The sequence below is a fragment of the Callorhinchus milii genome, unplaced genomic scaffold (assembly GCF_018977255.1).
Source record: "Callorhinchus milii isolate IMCB2004 unplaced genomic scaffold, IMCB_Cmil_1.0 Scaffold23, whole genome shotgun sequence".
Classification (NCBI taxonomy): Eukaryota; Metazoa; Chordata; class Chondrichthyes; order Chimaeriformes; family Callorhinchidae; genus Callorhinchus; species Callorhinchus milii.
This window is the reverse complement of record NW_024704764.1, coordinates 2,792,844-2,814,814: the sequence shown is the minus strand read 5'-3', so window position 1 is coordinate 2,814,814 and position 21,971 is coordinate 2,792,844. Positions and strand designations below refer to the sequence as shown.

Here is a 21,971-nt window from a genome sequence, read left to right as displayed (position 1 = left end):
TGTGACAAAACTATTTAACGCCAAATAAAAAAAAATAACCCCCAAAAAAAATATATATATATATATATGTGTATTAATAGGGACCAAACACTCTCTGGGTTTGTCCATCCAAAAAAAAAATATAGGTATTTCTTTTATTTACGACAGCGATGTGTTTTTTACCGGAACCCTCAGACGACGGGAAATCCGCACCAAACATCGATTTTTTTTACATCGGATTCATTCGTTCGTTCATTCATTGATTAACTGATCGATTCGGGAATTACGTTATCGACCTAATACGATACCCGACTACGTTTAGGTTTTTTTTTTAAATGAACGGACGGATGAAAAGACGTGAAAAACCCCTTTCGGAACGTCTGTCGAGTAAAAATAATAATAATAATAATAATAATAATCCTTGCATTTGATATAGCGCTTTTCACGTCAGGAGGACGTCCCAAAGCGCTTCACAGAACACACTGTAAAGTGAATTGACTGTATATTTGTGGGCGAACGCGGCGGCCGATTGCGCACAGCAATGTCCCACAAACAGTCGTGGATTGAAAATGACCAATTTTTTTTTATTATTGTTTTTTGGTTTTTTTCGGAGGGATTGTTATTAGGCGGTCGGCGCACTTTGGCGATGATAAGTTTCGTCGTCATTGTCGTCGTTATTATTGGTAATTAATAATTGACGCCGTCCCCGCGCGTCGACGCGACCCCCCGGCGTCTCAAAGCGCTTCGCGGGGTACACCGTGAAGTGCGGTGACTGTGTCTCCCGCGGGCACCTGCGCCGCCGATCGAGCGATCCAATTATCATTATTATTATTATTATCATCATTATTATTTAACGACTTAGAAGGGATTATTAACCGCGAAAGGCGATCCTCTGTAAAATCCCGGGAGGGGCTTTGCGACGCCCTGACCCGCTGCGAGTCCCGGAGGGAAAGGCAGAGAATTGGTGATAATTCTCCGCGATCGTCTTACGCTTCCTGGAGACCCGTCGTCGGGAGCTCTGTTGACGGAGCTTCTCCACGTGTTCGTTCGGGAAGGTTTCTGGACGTCTCCCCCCCCCGTGATGCCCTGCACCACGTGCCTTCGATCCGATTTCCCCCACAAAACACCGACTGCGTCACAGTATATCCCGTGAAGCGCTCGGCGGCGTCTCAGTGACGAGATAAGGCGCTCTGTCAAATGCAAGGATTATTATTAATTATCATTGCGACACGTTTCAACATCGTCTTCTGCGTCCCATGAAAGGATTCCTGTATTATATACGGATTACAACCGGATCTTTTGCCCAAACCAAAACTGGATGGTGGGCGTAAAACTTGTGCGTTGCGACACGGACGCCATTAATCGCGCTTTCTTTGGACGACGTTAATCCGAGTTCCCATCTCCGGCAGATAAAATTAATCGCACTTCATGACCTTTTGTGGGACTGGTTGCAAATCGGCTGCTGTGTTTGTCTACGAAAGAAACCTCACTGTACAGCAAATCACGTGAAGCACTTTGACGCATCTCGACAACGCGTTAAGACGCTATATCAAATGCGAGGTTTATTACTTACGACACACGTGTAAACTTACCGCAGCGCATTGCGTGATTAAAATTCACCGAAAACATTAAACGATAATTCGTGCATTCACATAAAGTCGGTGGGAAGAAAGCAATTAAATTACTCCCGGCACAGAGTTCACGTGGTAATAAAAAGTCTGCAAAAAGTTTTAAATCAGACGGTTTTATTTCTTTCTCTCAAAATGAGACAGTTTGACATTGTTACCCCAATTGAACTAACCGCAGCCGTAACGCCTTTGGCAGACGCGGCATAAGGGAACTGGACAAGTTTTGCGGCGCGTAGACTTCGTGAGTCTTCCCGATACGTTCGAGATCCTTGTGCAAGTCAAAAGGAAAACAATCTGTCCAGTCCCAGGATAAGCCATGAACCTCGCAGCTTTTTCCAGCATCGGATGATTTTCTCCCTACCTCTCTCCGGACAGCCTCAGCCGAGATCGGGAACCTACCGTGAAGCCAACCACGCAGTTTCACACGACATCTCACCGTGCCCAGAATGGGAAAAAAAAAGAAACCCAGATTTAGAATCGTTTAGAAACGAGAATTATGGAGGAGCGTTTTTGAGACTTCTGACGTTCAAGGCACTAAACCACGTTCTTCCCTTCCAGAACTTCCAGCGATTTACCCGCTCCAAATATTTTGCTCCGAGTCGCCGTTTTAGAAGAAAATACGGTCTTTCGCAGCTCACGCTAAAAAAAAAACCCACGACCCTTGCGCAGCGCCGCCTCAGACTGGACTCGACTTCAGTGGGGGAGAAAAATAAAGCTTTCTGCAAGAACGCAGAAACGGCAGCCGCGACCCCTCGCCGCGAATGACCGGTCAGCGGTCACTATTTTCTCTTCAGTCTAATCTCTCGATGTACTTCTCAGTCATTTTCGGGACGAATAACTGCAGGAAGTGAAAGAATTCGGGAAATAGCGCGGTTTGCTGCAGAGGCGTGACCCGGATCACGGTCCTGGTATCCCCGTTGCCTCCGACCAGAAAGACAACGAGCTGGACTTCGAACAGCGGGCTGGGCTTCGCCTCGTTCCCTTCCTGTCGCAACATGGCGTCGGTAACCTTCTCTTCGAGGTCTAAGACGCCGGGGTTGTCGCTCGTCTCTGCGTCAGCTTTGTTCGGGCTTCTGTAGAGCTGGCGCCTCATTTTCCTGCGCCCGACCCAGACTTTGTTCCAAACGGAGCAGTGCCACCTCACCTCCCCCTGGTACCTCAGGCCGCCCAGCCTTGGCTTCTTAGGCGCTGAAGTTCCCGCTAGCTCCTCGGCCTCGCACGGCCTCTTCGATCCGGAGCAAATCTCCTCCTCAAAACCCTCGTCCTCTTTCTCGTCCACCGCGTCGAGGCTTCGGTCCGCTCCACCGGCTGTGTCGTCTCCTTCGCCGCTCTGACCGAAGCAACTGCATTTGAGGACAGACTCCATGACGTACAGGACGGCGTGACACACTTTGTCAAACCAGACCTCCCTGAAGTCCAGAGAGCCGTGAAGGCTTTTTCTCGTTTGCTCAGAGAGGGCCGACAGCTTGAAGGGGATAGTTAACACGTTCTCACTGCAAGTCGATTCTTTACCTTGGCCTTGATCCACTGCTGGGGAGGAGGCGGGTGAGCAGTCAGCGCTGCTCAGAGGCTGAAACAATCTGACGATGCCCCACATTTTGCCCTTGTTGGATTTCCTCTGGAATTGCAGGCTGCGGCAGTACTTGAAAGCCTCGTCGCTCTGCCTCTTGAACCTTTGCCCTGATCTCTCGTTGATGTTTCCAGCCACGTTGTGACTCAGTTCAAAGGGATCCTGGATATTAATCGGCCCAAATTTGAGGTGTCTGTGTGAATCGGGTTTAATGAACTCTGTTACAGGCCGGGCTTTGCCCTCTCTCAGAGAAATAACAGTTCCGGCAAAGTCAAACTGCGCGTACAATTTAAAAAAGTCTGCAAGGAGGACACCTATTGGGAAACGATAAATGATTAGGCTTCCAATACTTACATTCATACTGCATCCTTCATGCACCCGCCCACCATTGGCGGGCGGGCCATCTGCCACTCTACTCCCACCCTCTGGAACTCTATCCCGCAGTCCCCCCGCCTCACCCCCTCCCTTGCCTCCTTCAAGACCCGTCTCAAGACTACTCCTCCTTGCCCGTGCCTTCGGTCACCCTCCCCGATCCTGACCCCCAGCTCGGGTCCGAAACACTGATTGTCCAGCGTCTTGAGACGTCCTCGTGACATGAAAGGAGCTACACAAATGTAATTTTGTTGTTGCTGTACATTGCAGGCTAGTCTCCTGAGTACTTTCACGGCACTGAAACAAAAGCTTGGCGCACTGGTTTGTTTTAATGTTTAAAAAGAAACCGTTCGGTATAAAATTCGGGAGCAGCTGAATACTTACACAAGCTTTCAGAATTTTCACTGGCGTCCACTTTGCTTGGATCATTCAGAAATGTGCAATCCCAACCGTCAATTATACAGTGATCTTCACCTTCTCGATAAAGAGAACAGTTTGCCATTTACTAAAAGGTTGCACACATTACAATAGTTCTCAAAAGTGTCAATTAAATAAAAAACGCACAGACTCTAATTTAATAAAAAAGCTCCCATTTCACACCCGTAGCGGAATATTCCACCTCGTGTTAAGCTGTTAGAACATCCCGCCCAACTGCAAACAATTCTTTAAATTAGACTTGATTTAGACACCACGCTTCTGGGCCTCAATCAATATGTTTAATTTAAAGCAATTGGAATGCACAGCCTGAAAGGACGATGGAAACCGATTCAATAACGACTTTCAAAAGGGAATTGGATAGGTACTTGAAAAGGAAAATTTTGCAGGGGGTTTAGGGAAATAGCGGGGAGTGGGACTGATTGAGGTAGCACTTCCAAAGAACAGGCATAGGCACGATGGGCCTCTTTCGGTGCTGTAACATTCGATGATTCTATAATATACTGCATTTTTTAATGATTATTTCCTGGGATTGCAAAGGCCCAACAAGTGCCACGTTGCAAGCAGTTTCGTGCTGTTTGCCAAAATCTAATATGATTTGCTGAATAATCCTTACAAGCAACAATGAGAAAGTTTTCACCCCATCGATTCAAACCCAGTCTCACAAATTAAAAGAGCTCAAATAGTGTTCCAGCTCTCATTTTTGTTCCTGTTGTATTATTACTTTTCTATCATTAGGTGCTGCTGTCTTGTCCCGCTGTGCGTAATTGGCTGCTGTGTTTCGCCCACAAAATACAGTCAATTCACTTTACAGTATATTCTGTGAAGCCCTTTGAGGCGGCTTGAAGATGTAATAAGGCTCGAAACCTATTTCAAGGACTATTATTATTTATCATAGGTTTTACTGATGTGCTAAGTTTACGAAGCCTGCATTCGGTAGATCAGTACAAGCTCTGTTACCTGCGAGCTCTTTTAAATGGTTCACAGTCGGGAGAATGGCAGGCGTCCTGTTCTGAAGGAAAAAAACGACCAAGAGTGTGACTGCATAATTATTCAGCAATGGTCCTCCTCCAAAGGGATTCCCTAAGACAAGAGAGGAAAAGAAAGAAATAAGGTGTAAATTCTAGATAATTACTTTTTGAAGGTTTTCTTCAATAAGAAAAGATGTCAGGTTTCAGTCTTGCTCAGATGATAGCACTCTGGGGTTGCAGCCAACACCCCCCCCCCAACCAGCCCACAATCCCAACCCGCCAAATAAAACCGGTCGTTCTCGTCAAGCCTGTGAGAATTGGTTGCCACATCCCACAAAATACAGAGTAATTACACTTTACCGTAGACACTGGAACGTTTTGAGATGCCTCCCCCGACATGAAAGGCACAGTATCATATGTAAGGAATATTAGTAAATTATTATATTGAATCTCAGTCGTCCACAAAAAGCATTAAGATGATGATATGAAAATAGCTGATCTCACGATGGGAATTAGTGAACCACCCAATACATCCCGAGGATGAGATTATTGATGGAAAGCTTTTGTCCTCTAGAGATTCCTGCAGCTCAGTGGTTAGAGCATTCGCCTCCCAAGCAAGAGACCTGTGTTCAATTCCCAGGTGGGTCAGGGCAAAACGTTGGGCAAGTTTCCTTACTCCTCACGCCTCTGTTTACTTAGCAGTAAATAGGAACTCGGTTGTTAGTCGATTGGCGGATCGCTTTCAATCCTTCAATTGGTCACTTCAATCCATGACTGTTTGTGGGGCCCCGCTGTGCGCAATTGGCTGCCACATTTCGCCCACAAAAATATAGTCAATTCACTTTACAGTATATCCTGTGAAGCGCTTTGACACGTCTAGAAGACGTGATAAGGCGCTGTATCAAATGCAAGGATTATTATTATTCTTACACAGGAGATAAAAAGTGATACCTTACCAGCGAGCTGCTTCTGCTTTGCCCAGTGACGAACGGCATAAACCAGAGGCCTCACCCTTTGGTCCACCGAAGAGCACAGCTGAAGGAATTTTGTGTTGCGTACAGCTAACCTGGAAAACCAATTCACCAAGTTATCCCAAGCAAAATTGGTTACAGGTGCTCATAAGACATCTTTCCGCGATCAAGGTGGCAGGTCCGTAGATCGCCGCTGATACCACTGAGATTGATTTATAAAGCGGAGGAGGCAGCTAAGATGTTACAAGGAAGCTCAAACGTATGACTAATATCTGAAGTCACTAATTGCTACCATGGTTTGATTCCTGCAGTGTTTGTTGTCTCCTGTTTCGCTCTTCCATCCCCTCTATTTCTCCCTGTAGCGCAAAGTTTTGCACGTCCATCAACCCCCACCCTTGCCATTCTCCACTGTGTCCCAACCGACCAACGACATGACCCTTCTACTTGGTAAACTAGGGCCGGCTGTGCATCCCCTGTGCCATCATTGGTGGCTGGCCTTCAGTCACTACACCCACACCCAATGGAACTATCTCCCTCAATCCCTCCAGCTCTATTTTCAGAAGCTGACTAAAAAACGATCTCTTCAACGGGGCCCAAACTCATCCACCAGCTCATGGCCTGGGTCTGTCTACGTAAAACACTTACGAGACGTTACCCTTCGTGAAGGGCACTGTACAAATGCAAGTTGTTGCTGTTAATGCTACAGCCAGGTCAGGTAAAACACAGGTCAGATACCCAGTGAAGTGCTGAGGCAACCAGCCAGGTCAACTATGAATGATTGCTAAACTGCAGGTAAGTCTGGATTGACGACGCTCCTAATTACTGCCTCATTTTATTGCGAGTTTCCTTGAAAGATTAACAACCCAACGTCATGTGGCTTCATTCATTGTTGAATGGGATTCGCAAATAGGATGGAAAAATATAGTTCCTGAAAGCAGGAGTGACTCATTGGCAATTAAGTCTTGAATACTCCTGGAAACAGTCCACACAGTTAGGTTTTGTTGGAAATATGACAAAGACGTACTGTACAACCTGTGTTGCGTTTCTTTTAACCTGTGGAGCAGTCCAACTGACCCATGAAAGGCCTGTGACCAAGACAACAACAACAACAAGATTACATTTGTATAGAGCCTTTCATGTCGGGAGGACGTCCCAAGGCACTGGACAGAGTACAGCATTTCAGACCCGAGCTGGGGTCGGGGTGGGGAGAAGGGAGGGGAGGGGAAGGGGGGTGGCCGATGGCATGGTCAAAGAGGAGGGTCTTGAGGCGGGACTTGAAGAAGGCTAAGCAGGAGGCAAGGCGGAGTGATTGGGGGATGGAATTCCAGAGGTTGGGGGCAGAGTGGCTGAAGCCAGTGGGGCGGGTGGGTTGGGGGACAAATCTGCATTGCCGTCTGCCTCTTCCCTTCTACCCTCCCTGCCTCCTGATCCCAACCCCCAGCTCACATCCAAACCCCTGACTGTCCAGGGTTTTGGGACGTCCTCCAGACATGAAATTTATTACATTTATTCAGCGCCTGAGGGGTGAGGCAGCGGCGAAGTCTGGCAATGTTGCGGAGGTGGTGGTAGGCAATGCCGGACATGGTGCGGATGTGGGGGAGAAAGGACAGCTGTTTGCTGGGCACCCAAGCCGGGGGGGGGGGGGGGGGGAGGGGGTGGGGGGGAGCTGGAGAGATTGGGGAGGAGAAAGATGACGGAAAGCACAGTCAAAGAGATAAGTCTTGAAAGCAGGGAGGGGAAGTTCCAGAGAACGAAAGCTCGCCCACCAACGGTGGGAATGGGCAGAGGATGGGACATGAAGCAGGCCAGTGTTTGCTGAGTTAGCATTTTCAGGAGACAATCAGCCGGAGAAGCGCTGGAGCTTTAATAAACATTGTCTCTGAACTCGGACTGACTGCCTGCGATGACTCGACCAGGCAGCGTATGGTTAAAAGGCACGATTACCGTAACTGAATCCAACAGTGCAATGCAAAGGCACAGTTACACTTTAATTACAAAATGCTTTGATTATATTTTAAGAATTCCCATTTTTTCTTATTACTTCAGACTTATAATTTAATAATGATCCTTGCATTTGGTATAGCGCTTTATCACATCTTTGAGACGTCTCAAAGCGCTTCACAGAACATATTGTAAAGTATGTTCCTGCTGTTGCCCCTTATCTACCCCCAACTGGGCTGCAACTCTATCCTTGTGATACATTTTCGTAGGTGAAAGGTGCAAGTTATTGTTTTATTTCCAGTCTACCTGTCCATGCAAGGAAACGTGCCCAAAGTATCGCTCTGCCCGGGAATCGAACCCAGGTCTCTCGCTTGCAAATATTTGAACAACACTCCTGATAATAATCCCTCAAGAGAAAAAAAAGTCACAATAATAAACCGGTCACTTCAATCCACGACTTATTTGTGGGGCACCACTTTGCGCAATTGGCTGCTTCGTTTCACCCACAAAATATGCAGTCAATTCACTTTCAGTATATCCTGTGAAGCGCTTTGAGACGTCTCGAAGGCGTATCAAATGCGAGGATTATTGTTATGGCAGGAATCAAGAAATATTCAATTAAGAAAAAAACAGAAACATGCCATCGATTTTAAAACAGACTCGCCCTTATGACCGCAAATGTTCGGCAGGCCACTTTTTGACGACGACAACAACAGCTTGTGTTTATATGGCACCTTTCACGCTGGGTTGTGTCCCAAAGGGCTTTTCAGCGGCTTAGCCACCACTGAGCAAAATGCCACGTTCATTAATATTTTAAACACTGCAACACTCGACTGACTTCCTCCATTTTTCAAACACGTACAGCAAACAAAAAAAATCACAGATGGGTTATGAATATGCCTTTTAGCTGGTGTACGTGTGTGATATATATATAGATATGCATAAATAAATAAGGTACCTATTGTTAATAGAGATGTCTCCTTGCAACCCTGATTCCTTGTGGATAAATTTAACCACCGGTAGCCTGGCCGTGGTGACGGCCTGAACTTTGTGAACGCCTGGAACACACTTCTGCAGCACAGTGGCCACTAACTCGAGGATCTCAGCTGGAGTCGAAGTCTCCAGGTCGATGTCAGACAAGATGGAATCCTCAGAACGGGTGTCTGACTGTATGTCACTTTCGGCTCCTTGAACTCCCTGCAACGGCGCAAAGCACACTCATGACTTCAGCGCCCGTGTGGCAGCTCTTAAAAAGGAATCCAAAGCCTAGAGGGAGGACTTATTAATGGATTTGCCACTAAAAATAGAAAAAAAAAATGAAACTCAACATCTCTTCCGAGAAATTGAGGAAACATGGCCTTAAAAATCCTTGCATTTGACCTAGCGCCTTCTCACGACTTCCGAGACGTCTCAAAGCGCTTCACACAATGTACTGTAAAGTCAATTGACTGGATATTTTGTGGGTGAAACTCGGCAGCCGATTGCGCACAGCAGCGTCCCCACAAACAGCGCTGAGGGTATTGAGTGACCAAATATTTTTTTCAAAAAAAAGGGATAATTAAAGCGATCCGCCAATCGACTAACAACCGGGTTCCTACTTACTGCCGGTAAACAGAGGCGTGTGGAGTAAGGAAACTTGCCCAACGTTTCGCCCTGGCCGGGAATCAAACCCAGGTCCTCTTGCTTACGAGGCAATCGCTCGAACCACTGAGCTACAGGACTCCACGTGGGTTAATGACTTTAACCCATGTGTGGCAGCCTTGGAAAAGGAAACCAAAGTCTAGAGGGAGGACTTAAAACATATTTTCACGAAAAATAGAAAAGAAAATTGAAACCTTTATACCTCCTAGAGATTGAGCAAACATGGGCTTTATCTATATGTGTATATTATATATAGAACCCACAAGTTATGGGTAGAGCGAGAGCTGCTCCTGGGTTTGTCTCTGGATTGTGACTGAAGCTGATCGAGAGTCTGCCCACACACTCCATCTTAGAGACCCCCAGCCCGGCCTCTCCCACCCTCCCACCTTTGGAGACACCACCTCCACCCCAAGATCTTTCTGTTCGACAGAGAAATCTTGGGAGATCTTGGAGTGAAGTCCTGTAGTACAATGGTTAGAGCTCACGCCTCACAAGCGACAGGATGTGGGTTTGATTCCCAGTAGGGCGAAACAGCCTAAAAACCTGATGTCAATACTTTCAGGAAAAAAGAATGAATTAGAATAAGGGAGAAAGGTAAGGTTGCTCTGTGGGGCATCCATCCATCATTGTAATTGTTTCACCTGCCTTGACACTGTTCCAATTAAAGGAAATCAGCACAATGTACCAGGTGATGTCCAAACCACAGCTAAAAATAAACACCTATTCTAGGAAGAGTGAATGTACAACAGGAAGTTTCATTCCTCTTGTTCTAAACATTTTAAACGTGGAGTCCTGCAGCTCAGTAGTTAGAGCACTCACCTCGCAAGCGAGAGACCCGGGCAGGGCGAAACCTTGGACAAGTTTCCTTACTCCATTCGCCTCTGTTTACCTAGCAGTAAGTAGGAACCCGCATGTTAGTCGATTGGCGGATCGCTTTTCCGGGGATAGTAATTCCTTAATAAAAGTCACTCAATCCACGACTGTTTGTGGGACACCTCTATGTGCTGCCATGTTTGGCCCACAAAATATACAGTCTATACGATTCATAGTATATTCTGTGAAGCACTTTGAGACGTCTAGAAGACGTGATAAGGGGCTATATCAAATGCATGTATTATTATTATTTTCCATCGTATTCCATTAATGCGAGCTCAAGAGAGAATCTTTTAACATGTCCACGGTTGAGATGGTGAATATATAGGTGCTAGTCTTAGACATTATGCAGGTTGTCACACGTGGAACTTACTTCAGTCTTTGCCTCCGTGGCAGTGGCCTGGAAAGTCTTTGTGTTTTCAAGATCGAGGAATAAATCCATGTCACAGCCGCGAACGTCAAAGGTATTCACCGATGATCCAAAGGGCAGGATTTTGCAACCTGAGTAAAAGCAACAGTTAGCCACCAACCAACCTCTACTGACCTGCCTTGAACTCACAGTAAATCAAAATTACAATCCGTGGAGAAACTATCAATAGTTTGCAACAGCATCTGTGAAATAACACAGTGCTCAATCCGTCACTCCACTTTATAGTAAATCCCGTGAAGGGCTTTGAGACGTCTCGATAACGTGATCAGGCGCTAAATCAAATGCAAGGCTTATTATTATTAACTACTGCAACAGATTCAACCAACCTACTAGAAGAGTTTATAAGGAAGGAAGGTGTATGGGGGCAGAAGGGGAAGAGTCACTGAAGAGACGGCAATATGAAGCAGGGAATTAAGGACTGGATATGAGTGGGGAGGGCTACCGGCTACCGGACTGTTTATGGGGCTACGGGGAGAATTAAGAGAATGGGGGTTATTGAGAGACTGACCGGTAAAAACAGACCACATTATACGGACCATTCTGCATTGCACACTTCTTAAAGATCCCATAACACCCCGTGAAGACCACTGACCTGGGAAGAACTCGGAGAAGACCTCCTGCATCAGAGACATGAGCAGCTCTCGCAGGCTCCGCTCGCTGTCCGAGAACTGAAACAACTGCAACAATTGCTGCAGCTGCTCATCAACCTATCAGACAACACGTATAGTTAATCGTTAGATATAATAACCCTTGCATTTGATATAGTGCCTTATCACGTCTTCGAGACACCTCAAAGCGCTTCACAGAATATACTGTAAAGTGAATTGACTGAATATTTGTGGGCGAAACGCAGCAGCCAATTGCGCACAGCAGCGTCCCCACAAACAGTCGTGGATTGAACATAAGAACATAAGAATTAGGAGCAGGAGTAGGCCATTCGGCCCTTCGTGCCTGTGCTCCGCCATTCAATAAGATCATGGCTGATCTTCTCACCTAACTCTGATTACCTGCCCTATCCCCATATCCCCTAATACCTCTATTTTTCAAGAATCTATCAGTCTCAGACTTGAGAATGTTCATGGACTGAACATCTACAGTTTAGTCTCCCGGTTTATTTTGGCTAAATCCTCTCTCATACCAGCAAAGTTGGCTCGAGTTAAATTGAAGACTTTTGCTTCAGACTTAACTACTTCCCTCTCTAACTTAACGCTAAATTCCATCATATTATGATCGCTTTGCTCGAGAGGAGCCTTAAGTTCCAGTTTGCTGATCAGCCCTGTTTCATTACACAAAACAAGGTCTAATATGGCTTGTTCCCTGGTCGGCTCCTCAGCATATTGATCTAGAAAATTATCTCTAATACATTCTATAAACTCCTCTTCTATGTTACCTTTCCCAATTTGGTTGTCCCAGTCTATGTGCAGGTTAAAATCACCCACAATTAGTGTCTTTCCTTTGCTACATGCTCCACTAATCTCTTGATTTATACCTTGAGCGATACTTTGACCACTGTTTGGGGGTCTATAAACTACTCCCACTATAGTTTTCTGCCCCTTGAAGTTACGTATCTCTACCCATACTGACTCTACATCTTGCTTTTCAGATTTAAAATCTTTCCTCTCTACTGTTTTTATCCCATCCTTTATTAGCAGGGCCACTCCCCCTCCTCGTTTACCACATCGCCTATCTTTCCTATATACCACGTAGCCGGGAATATTCAGTTCCCATCCCTGATCACCCTGTAACCATGTCTCGGTGATGGCTACTAGATCATACCGGTTTGTCTCTATTTGTGCAACTAATTCATCTATCTTGTTACGAATGCTTCGTGCATTCAGATATAGTGCCCTTAATTCTGACTTCCGGCTATTAACCCTATTCACCAGCACTCTATCACTGTACTTCCTTTCCCGGCTTGACACACTTTGCTCTTCTCCCTTGTTAATCTGCTCTCTTGCTTTTGTTGATCTCAAGTTTAACTGTGGTGGACTATACTTTACTATGTTTTTACCTCCCCCCCCCCCTTAGTAGTTTAAAGCCCTTTCTACCTCCCTATTTATTCGTGTAGCCAGGACATTTGTCCCAGCCCTATTTAGGTGGAGCCCATTCCTTTGGAAAAGCTCCCATCTTCCCCAATACTCGTGCCAGTGGCCCATGAATTGGAATTCCTGCTCTCCGCACCACTCTTTTAGCCAGGCATTCAGATCTATGATCTTCTTTTGCCTGTACCAATTAGCTCCTGGCTCAGGTAACAGTCCCGATATCATCACTTTGGAAGTTCTATTCCTTAGTTTAATTCCCAATTCCCGGAACTCGCTCCTTAACTCGTCCCTACTGGTCCTACCAATGTCATTGGTCCCTATATGTACCATTACGATTGGATCCTCTCCCTCATGCCTCAAATTTATCTCCAGCCCGGCGGTGACATCCTTCACCCTGGCCCCAGGAAGACAACAGAGTCTTCTTGTCTCCCTGCTACGGCTACAGAAAACTGTATCAGTCCTCCCGACTGTCTCATCCCCAATAAGAATTACATTTTTAACCTCCTGCACAGGGGTGTTGGGGTCAGTTTGCCCGTCTTCCTCGCAGATTTCCTTGTCCACACAGGTTGCCAATATTTCATACCTGTCAGACAAGGCTAAAGTCTGGGATTCTTCAGCCCCTCTCTTTCGGGAACGCTTGCCTGCCCGCCTGACTGTCACCCAGTCATGTCCGTCGCTGCTACATTCTTCTTCCTTGGGACTCAGGGGAGTGTCCGGCTCCAGGATAAAGCTGTCCAGGAAGTTTTCTCCATCCCTAATGCTGCGCAGCGTCTTCACCTGAGACTCCAGCTCAGCTACTCTCACTGGAGCTCTCTGATTTCCAGATACTTGCGGCAGACGAAGTCGCCCGGACTTAAGGCCCCTTCCATTGACTCTCACATGTGACAGACCTCGCAGTTTACCTGTCACACCATCTTCACAAACTTTATATAGATACAAAGATATATAGCCTGCCCCCACTTCCCCCTCTGCATCTAATTCCCACTCTCACCAAATTCCCTCACACTCTGGCCTCGCCTCACACCGGATGTAGCTCACTCTGGACTCTCGGCTCGAAGTGACCAATTTATTATTAGATAATATACTTTTTTGAAGGTATTATTACCCATGAAAAAACGATCCGCCAATCAACTAACAACCAGGTTCCTACTTTCTGCTAGGTAAACAGAGGCGTGTGTGTGGAGTAAGGAATCTTGCCTAAGGTTTTGCCCTGCCCGGGAATCGAACCCCAAGGTCCTCACGCTTGCGAGGCAAATGCTCTAATCACTGAGCGACAGGACTCCACAAACAAATCCACTTTTTTTAACAGACTAGCGACACTCCAGAGTACTCACGTCAGCAGCTCCGCAGAGAATCTGCGACAGTTCTTCGAAATTAATCAGTTGCTTTTTGCCGGGCGCCTGCTTCTTTTTGGGGACGTATTTGAAGTCTTTCTTTTCTCTGGCCTTCACTCGCAGCTTTTGGCCGTTCATACAGTGCTGGGACACAGACAGCACCCTTTTCACTTCTTCTGTGCTGTCCATCTGTATAATTGCATAGATGCCCTGCGGATAGCAAGCAAGGGAACTGCATGAGAGTCTAACGAAGTAAGAGTTTTTTAATGATGAACAACTTAAAAAAAAACTAATATAAAACAAAAGTATCAAGTTAAACAGTGTGCGTGCACAGTAATTAATGCAATTTCTCCCCCGCCCCTCCCTTAACTTGACTTTTGCTTAGTACAAGATATCACAAGGAATACCTGATAATAGCTCCCAAACCAAACACTGACCAGTTTTCAACCGCCTGCAGTATGTGGGTCTCGAGTGTGGTTTGGTGGGCAAGTTTTCAGCCGTTCTCTGGAACTCTATCCAATGGCCACCCCGTTTATTCGAGTCCAGTAAAACTCACGCAAGTTGTTATCAGTCGTGACCGTAACATTTAATATGATTTGCGCGAAGTGCCGAGTTGCGGGCAAATTTGCACAAGTCGTATAATATCTGATTTAATCAATAATCCACACTGCGCAAGCGTAAACCCACACACCCGGTAAGTGCGGACGCAGTAGTTCGTTGTCAGACTCCGCCACTGTGAGGCTCTCCGGGAAGCTACCCCACGTGAAGGGCGCTGTAATAAATGCAAGCTGTTGTTGTTGTTCGTGACCGCGGCCGGCAAGTGCACAATCCGTGAGGGGGTCAAGATTAAATTTCCCGCGATTCAATGCAACCAGCTGGTAAGTGTGCATGCGGTGACAGGTCAGGAGCTTCAATGCAGCCGGTAAGTGCTGTAACGGCCTTACAAATTATGAGATGATTTCCTTTATAAAATAAGGACGAGTGCAATAAAATCTAAGTGTTTTTTTTTGGGAAGGCGACTGAACAGGACTCAGATACACGTACAACTTGGGTGACTGTAATAATCCTTGCATTTGATACAGCGCCTTATCACGTCGAGACATCTTAAAGCGCTTCACAGGATATACTGTAAAGTCAACTGACTGCATATTTTGTGGGTGAAACGCGGCAGCCGATTGCGCACAGCAGCGTCCCCGCAAACAGTCGTGGATCGAAGCGACCAATTTATTTATTTTTTTGCAAAGGAATTATTACCCCCGGAAAAGCGATCCGGCAATCGACTAACAACCGGGTTCCTACTTTTACAATTGATAAAAGATTTATGTGAGTATCACTGTAGTGAGAAGAATGAAAAACTAGGAGCAAGAAGTCCTTATGCCCTAAAAACTGTTCCTTCTGGTCCATTAGCTCTCTTTTGTGCCTCGTTTCGGGGACTATTCCACACGTTTACGATTCTTTACAGTTCATTGTAGCCCTTAAGTAATCTTCAGGATATCCTCTTGATGTGAAAGACGCTATACAAATATAATTTCGTATTGTACTGTGTGTCAAATTGCACTTACTTTGTCCTTGTCCATTATTATGCTTGCGACTGTGCCAAACGTTTGAAAGTAGTCACTGAGTTCCAGTTCGGGTGTGCCTTTACGGAAACCGCTCACAAACACGCTGTTTTCTTCCTGCAGCTTCCTGGTGGCTCTCACACTCATCAGTTTCTGATGCTTTTTTCCTTTAAGGTGACTCTCTAAACTGGGAGCTATATATGTGTAAATACATTAAAAAAAACACACGCAATTAAAAAGAAAAAAAGGCCGCAACTGCATCAGGAAAGACACCCGCCATCTATCTCTCCTCTGCTTTACGCAGTACAACCCGACCAGTCTCCTTTTTGATTGTGCCTATGGTCCCCTCCCCTCCCCTCCCCACTCCCTCTCCCCTTGGCTCGGGATCACCCGGGGTGGAGGGCGCTATGTGAATGCAAGTTGTCGTTGTTGTCACACTTGCTCCAACCCTGTGAACACTTAAAACGTTTTCTTCACATTTTCTTCAATGTATTTGTTCCAAACTTCTGACTTAACGTTGCTCTTTTGTGTGTGTGTGTGAGTGGGGGGGAGGGTGTGTGGGGGGGAGGGTGTGTGGGGGGGAGTGTGGGGGAGTGTGTGTGGGTGGGAGTGTGGGGGGGAGGGGGTGGGAGTGTGGGGGGAGGTGTGTGTGTGAGGGGGGAGTGTGTGTGGGGGGAGTGAGGGGGGAGTGTGTGTGAGTGAGGGGGAGTGTGTGTGGGGCAGTGTGTGAGGGGGGAGTGTGTGAGGGGGGAGTGTGTGTGTGTGTGAGTGTGTGTGAGGGGGAGTGTGTGTGTGAGGGGGGAGTGTGTGTGTGAGGGGGAGTGTGTGTGTGAGGGGGAGTGTGTGAGTGGTGTGTGTGGGGAGTGTGTGTGTGAGGGGGAGAGTGTGGGGGGGAGTGGGGGGGAGGGAGTGTGTGTGTGTGAGGGGGGAGTGTGGGGGGAGTGGGGGGGGAGGGAGTGTGTGTGTGTGAGGGGGGAGTGTGGGGGGAGTGGGGGGGGAGGGAGTGTGTGTGTGTGAGGGGGGAGTGTGTGTGGGGGGAGTGGGGGGGAGGGGGGAGTGTGTGAGTGTGTGTGTGGGGCAGTGTGTGTGGCCGGGGGTTGGGGTCGGGGTTGTGGTTGGGGGTCGGGTCTCACCATTCGGGGCGCTGATGTCGCACAGGCGGCACCGGTACCCCCCGCGGGGCCGCCGCTCGGTGTCGGGGTCCATCTCGCGCCGCGTTCCGTTCGGTTCCGGTCGCGCCGCCACGAGCGGAAACGGCGGGAGTTTCAAAACCGCTCCGTCACCTCCCGAGACTTCCGGTCCGCCCGCTGCCCGCTTCCCCCCGGCCCCCAGGTCCGACCAGCCCACGGGGCCCGGACAAAGGTTCCGGCTCAGCCTTGGACTGTTTGACACACAGAGAGAGGGTTAGAGAGGGGGGAGGGGGAGGGGGTGAGGGGGGGGGGCAGGGCATGGAAGACACAGGAGAAGATGGGGGGAGAGGATAGGGGAGGGGGGGGGGGGTTTGGTGATGGGTTAAAGTGGTATTAACGATGCGGGAACGAAGGAGGGCGGTGGATTGGAGACGTTGACTCACTTTCCTCTCTCCATAGATGCTGCCCGACCTTTCTCGCTCCGCCTCTGCTCCGGGTTCTCGGGGCCCCCGCGGCGTCTACGCCTCTTGTGCCCTGTGCGCGAGCCCCGGCGAAGGCGCGGACCCCCAACCGACGCGAGGCGCGCGCGAGGCGTTTCGCGGGGACACCCACACTCCGCCGTCGGTCACTATCGGGAGTATCTTCGCTCGCGTCCGATGCCGGCGTCGGCCATCGGGTGGTCCAAAAAAAAAAAAACCGTCTCCTCTCGAACTGGACCTGGAGTTTACTGCGAAGGGGATAATAATCCCTCCCAAAAAAAACCAAAACAATAATAAAATTGGTCATTTTCAATCCACGACTGTTTGTGGGACATCGCTGTGCGCAATTGGCCGCCGCGTCCGCCCACAAATATACAGTCAATTCACTTTACAGTCTATTCCGTGAAGCGCTTTGGGACGTCGAGAAGACTTGAAAAGCGCTATATCAAATGCGAGGATTATTATTGTTGAGTGTAGTGACTGTGTTTCGGGTCGGGCCAGGAGGCTGGGACTCGTTCGAAAAAAAACAAGCTGATGCTACGACAGGAGGGCGGGACGGTGGCTACGAGATCAAATGAGCTGAAGGAGCTTCTTCATCCGAAGAAACTCTTGAGATGACTGTAAAAACAGCCTTTCTTTGTGCCTGACCTTTGGAACTTATGATGTGACTTAGAGTGCTATAATTTGCAAGTTTCTAAAGAAAAGTATCAGCACTTTCCTATCCACAGAGAACGGTGTTATCGTGGGGCAACGACTCTCTCCGTCTATCTCCCTTTGATGTGGAGGGTTTGGCTCCTGTCTGTTCGCACTTCAGCGGGTGCTTTAAACCCAACCCACCGACAAAAACACCACACCTCGTCTCAAACTGGACCGGATTTTACTGTTAAGTGCAACAGCCACTGCTTTCTTCGTACAACAAAGTTTCAGTGAGAGGATTAAAGGGCAATAAAGATTGCTATGAATACAGAGTAAGCGATAGCGCGGTCTTCGAGCAATCAGATTATGTTAATAACAGGATTCTGACATCTTCTAATCCACAATGTTGAGGTCAATCTGTGTGTTTTTCGTTTCCCCGCCTCCTGTCCTGAGACTCAGATGCCCAGCCAGCTCACTAAGGAGCTTTAAGACGTCCTCCCCATCTGAACTGCGCTGAGTCAATGTAAATTGTATTTCCGAGTGTGTTGCCTTCAGCACCATCACAAAATAGTTCAAACCCGCTCCTGCTCACAGGGCAGCACTTGTACTATGGTAAATCTACAAATGTGCTGCAAAGAAGCCTTTCACAACAATAATAGTCATAATCCTGATCACATCCTCGAGACTTCTCAAAGGGATTTTTACTGTGAAGTGACTGTGTTTTGTTGGAGAACCTGACAGCCTAATTGAGCACACCAGCGTCCCACGATCAACAATAAAGCGAATGAGCAATTTTATTGCAGCATTAAACTGTCTTATAAATGTGTTCCGTGGTCCCTCCTTCAACTATCCTTCCCGGCAACATGTTCCAGCCGTTAATTTCCTGATGTGCAAAGAAAACTTCTGGTGTCTGTCCTGAAATTACCCTTTACAAATCTAAACCTATTTGCTCCTGTTTTACTGTCTCATTAACTTAAAGTATAGTTTTGGTTATACCTTTTTTTTACTTTGAATTAGTTATGGTATCAATTGGCTAACAGCAATAAGCAATAAACAATAAGACCACCCAACTTAACTAAAACATTTTTAATAATTTACTTGACCGATCTGATCACATTTTACAAATTCACTTCTGATCACACAGGGTTAAACCACGGTCACAGCTGCACAACAACGCACATGTCCACAGCACTATTCGAGAAGTGAAGGGAATCGTCCTGGTCAACAATCCCCCTGATAAAATTGCTCATTCCCTTCATGGGCTGTTTATGGGACATTAATAATAATTTGGTCATTCAATCCACGAGTGTCTGTGGGGCACTGCTGTACGCAATTGGCAGCTGCGTTTCACCCACAAAATATGCAGTTAATTCACTCTCTGAAGTGCTTTGAGACGTCTCGAAGACGTGATTAGGAGCTATCTTCAAGTGCAAGGGTCTTTATAACAAATAGGATTATTGCTTTGCGCCCATTGGCTTTGTGTTGGTCTGTACAAGGTTTACAAATTGGATTAATGCGACTTGGTATAGTTACAGATGAAATCCACCAGTGGGCAGCAACTGATCGTTCTGCGGATTGGCAAGACACTTTACATGCACACAGAGAGACGGGCGTCTCAGAGCGCATTCCCAGTGCTGGATTACATAATTTAATGACATTTGTATAGCGCCTTTCACGCCGGGAAGACGTCCCAAGGTGCTGGGACGAGGCGGGGAAGGGAAAGATGACCTGAAGCACCGTCAAAGATGTACATTTGGAGGCCTGGCTTGGAATAGGAGAAGGAGGGGGACCTCTGGGATGGAGTTCCAGAGAGCTGGGAGCAGAAAGGCTGAAAGCCCACCAGCTGACGGTGGTGGTGTAGGGTGTGGGGTGGGGGGGGGGCGGGGGGTGGTGCGGTGTGAGGGGGCGCGGGGTTGGATGTGAGAGTGTGAGGGGTTGCAGGTCGGCAGCTTTTTTGCATCAACACTTCATGGTGAAGTGGTTAGGAAGACGTCAAAGATCCCCTGGGACTACTCAAAAAGAAAAGGGAGTTTCCCAGTGACCTCCCAACAACGCACCGATAAAATTGGTCGCTCACGTACGTCATAGCTCTTTGTGGGATATTTGCTGTGCGCAAGATGAGCTTCCACATTAGCCCACAGAAGAGTCACCACACTTTACAGTGTCTCCTGTGAAACGTTTTGAGGCGTCCTTCAGGTACAAAAGGTGCCAATAAGTGTAAGGATTATTATTAGTGTACAATATACATCTAACGGCATCTTTCTTGTACTGGAATACATTCTGCGTGCAATAACCGCAGGGTACTGAGCGTATTCTGTGCGTGACAACCATCTATGGAACTAGCGATCGATCACCGGATCGATTCGGGTGAAGACGGTCCTTAACCCATCTGATCTCATCTTGCCTGAACACCCACCACACTGTCCTCCCATCACGGTCTCAGCTTCCCGGCCTCCACCCAATTTCCTGGCAACTCTGTTCCACGCGTTAATCCCTCTCTGAGCGAAGAAATATTTCCCGGTGTCTGTCCTGAACTTACCCCTTTGCAAATTCTAAATCTATATCCTCTTGTTCTACTCTTATACTGAAGGTACTGTTCTGAGTTTCCTTTTTCAAAACCACTTAAAATGTTATACTTCTCTATCAGGAGCCCCTCGCAGTCATTTTTCTCTCGGGATGAAGAGCCCAAGCTTGTCTGATTGTGGCCCGTAGCTCATTCCTCTTAACACTGGGGATCATCCTCTCCTGAGCACTGCCTCTATATAATAATGATCCTTCATAATAATCCTCTCATTTGATACACCGCCTTATCACGTCTTCGAGACGTCTCAAAGCGCTCCACGGAATATACTGCGAAGCAAATTGACTGTATGATTTGCGGGCGAAACCTGGCAGCCAATTGCCCACAGCAGCGTCCCACAAACAGTTGTGGATTGAGCGACTTAATTTTTTTTATGTTTTATGTTTTTTGAAGGAGTTATTACGAGGGCTCTCACCACTGAGCGACAGGACTCCACAAACTTATGTTGGGGTGACCACGGTTAGTCTCAGTCCTGCTCCCAAATGTAGACCAATTATCCTGGGTGTTTTGTAGACACGTGTGGGTCGGTCCTAATCTGCCCGGTGTGAAAGCTGCTATACAAATGTAATCTTGTTGTTGTTGTAGTGCGATGAATTTCCAGCTCTCAGCAGTTCTCGGTCTCCTTACAAACAGGAAGACCGGTGGGGGTGGGTGACATTTGCTCCTGGGGTCTAATCTCACCAGCAATCACCGGCTCATCAAACGAGCTAATTTCGCTAAGAATTGAAAATAAAACACACACACACTCCCCAGCCTCCCACTCCCCATATGTACAGCCCCCGCCTCCACCTCCCACATCCTTCCCGCCACGTGCACACAACAGCCCACCCCCCACGCCCCCCCCCCCCACACACACACACAGATTGGTGCACAGTTGTGTAAGCACGTCTGCACACACACACACACACACACACACTGCCTCTTATGATCACAGCGAATGGGGAAAGGTGAGCGCATCAGGACGGCTGAGGGCTGGAGCGAGAAGGGGGCAAGAGACAGAGAGGCTAGCGAGAGTGAGAAAATAGAAAGAGAGAGCGAGAGAGAGAGCGAGAGTGGTGGTGGGGGAGGCAAGAGAAAGGAAAACAGAGAGGCGGAGAGGGAGAAGGGAAAGACGGAAAGAACAGACTAAAGGAAAGAAGGAAGAGAGTCGCTTGGAAGGTGAGAAAGAAAAGAGAAGAGAGAGGAACGAGAGAGAGAGAGAGAGAGAGAGGGGGGGGAAGAGAGAGAGAGATGGAACAGATGTTAGAAGGGATGAGCAACGTTCTCAGCTTCTGATGCAAAGCTGATAACAGCACAGCCCGGCCTGGCTCATCAGCAGGACCTGGAACGTCAGACCAGTCACTGGGGACAGGGAAGTCACCCCACTCAGCTCCTGTTAACGCAGCAAGCCAAAGCCCTG

The 21,971-nt window shown here is 47.6% G+C and overlaps 1 protein-coding gene and 1 non-coding gene across 3 annotated transcripts; both read right to left on the bottom strand.

The window, feature by feature from the left end:
• Window positions 1-1,688: 1,688 nt before the first annotated feature.
• tut1 (terminal uridylyl transferase 1, U6 snRNA-specific) lies at window positions 1,689-17,063 on the bottom strand. 2 transcript variants are annotated; one of them, XM_042343351.1, is made up of 10 exons: window positions 16,880-17,063; window positions 15,750-15,940; window positions 14,188-14,397; window positions 11,404-11,518; window positions 10,755-10,882; window positions 8,826-9,064; window positions 5,912-6,021; window positions 4,945-5,067; window positions 3,934-4,026; window positions 1,689-3,491 (listed from the first exon to the last, which is right to left on the bottom strand). In XM_042343351.1, the coding sequence occupies exons 1-10, from the start codon at window positions 16,950-16,952 to the stop codon at window positions 2,398-2,400; spliced, it is 2,376 nt and encodes a 791-aa protein (XP_042199285.1). In that variant the 5' UTR covers window positions 16,953-17,063; the 3' UTR covers window positions 1,689-2,397. The 2 variants fall into 2 exon arrangements, with proteins under 2 accessions (XP_042199285.1, XP_042199286.1); XM_042343352.1 differs by having other exon boundaries at window positions 3,934-4,023.
• trnat-cgu lies at window positions 9,516-9,589 on the bottom strand. Its single transcript has one exon. It is a non-coding gene; the product is annotated as a tRNA-Thr (tRNA).
• Window positions 17,064-21,971: the final 4,908 nt, after the last annotated feature.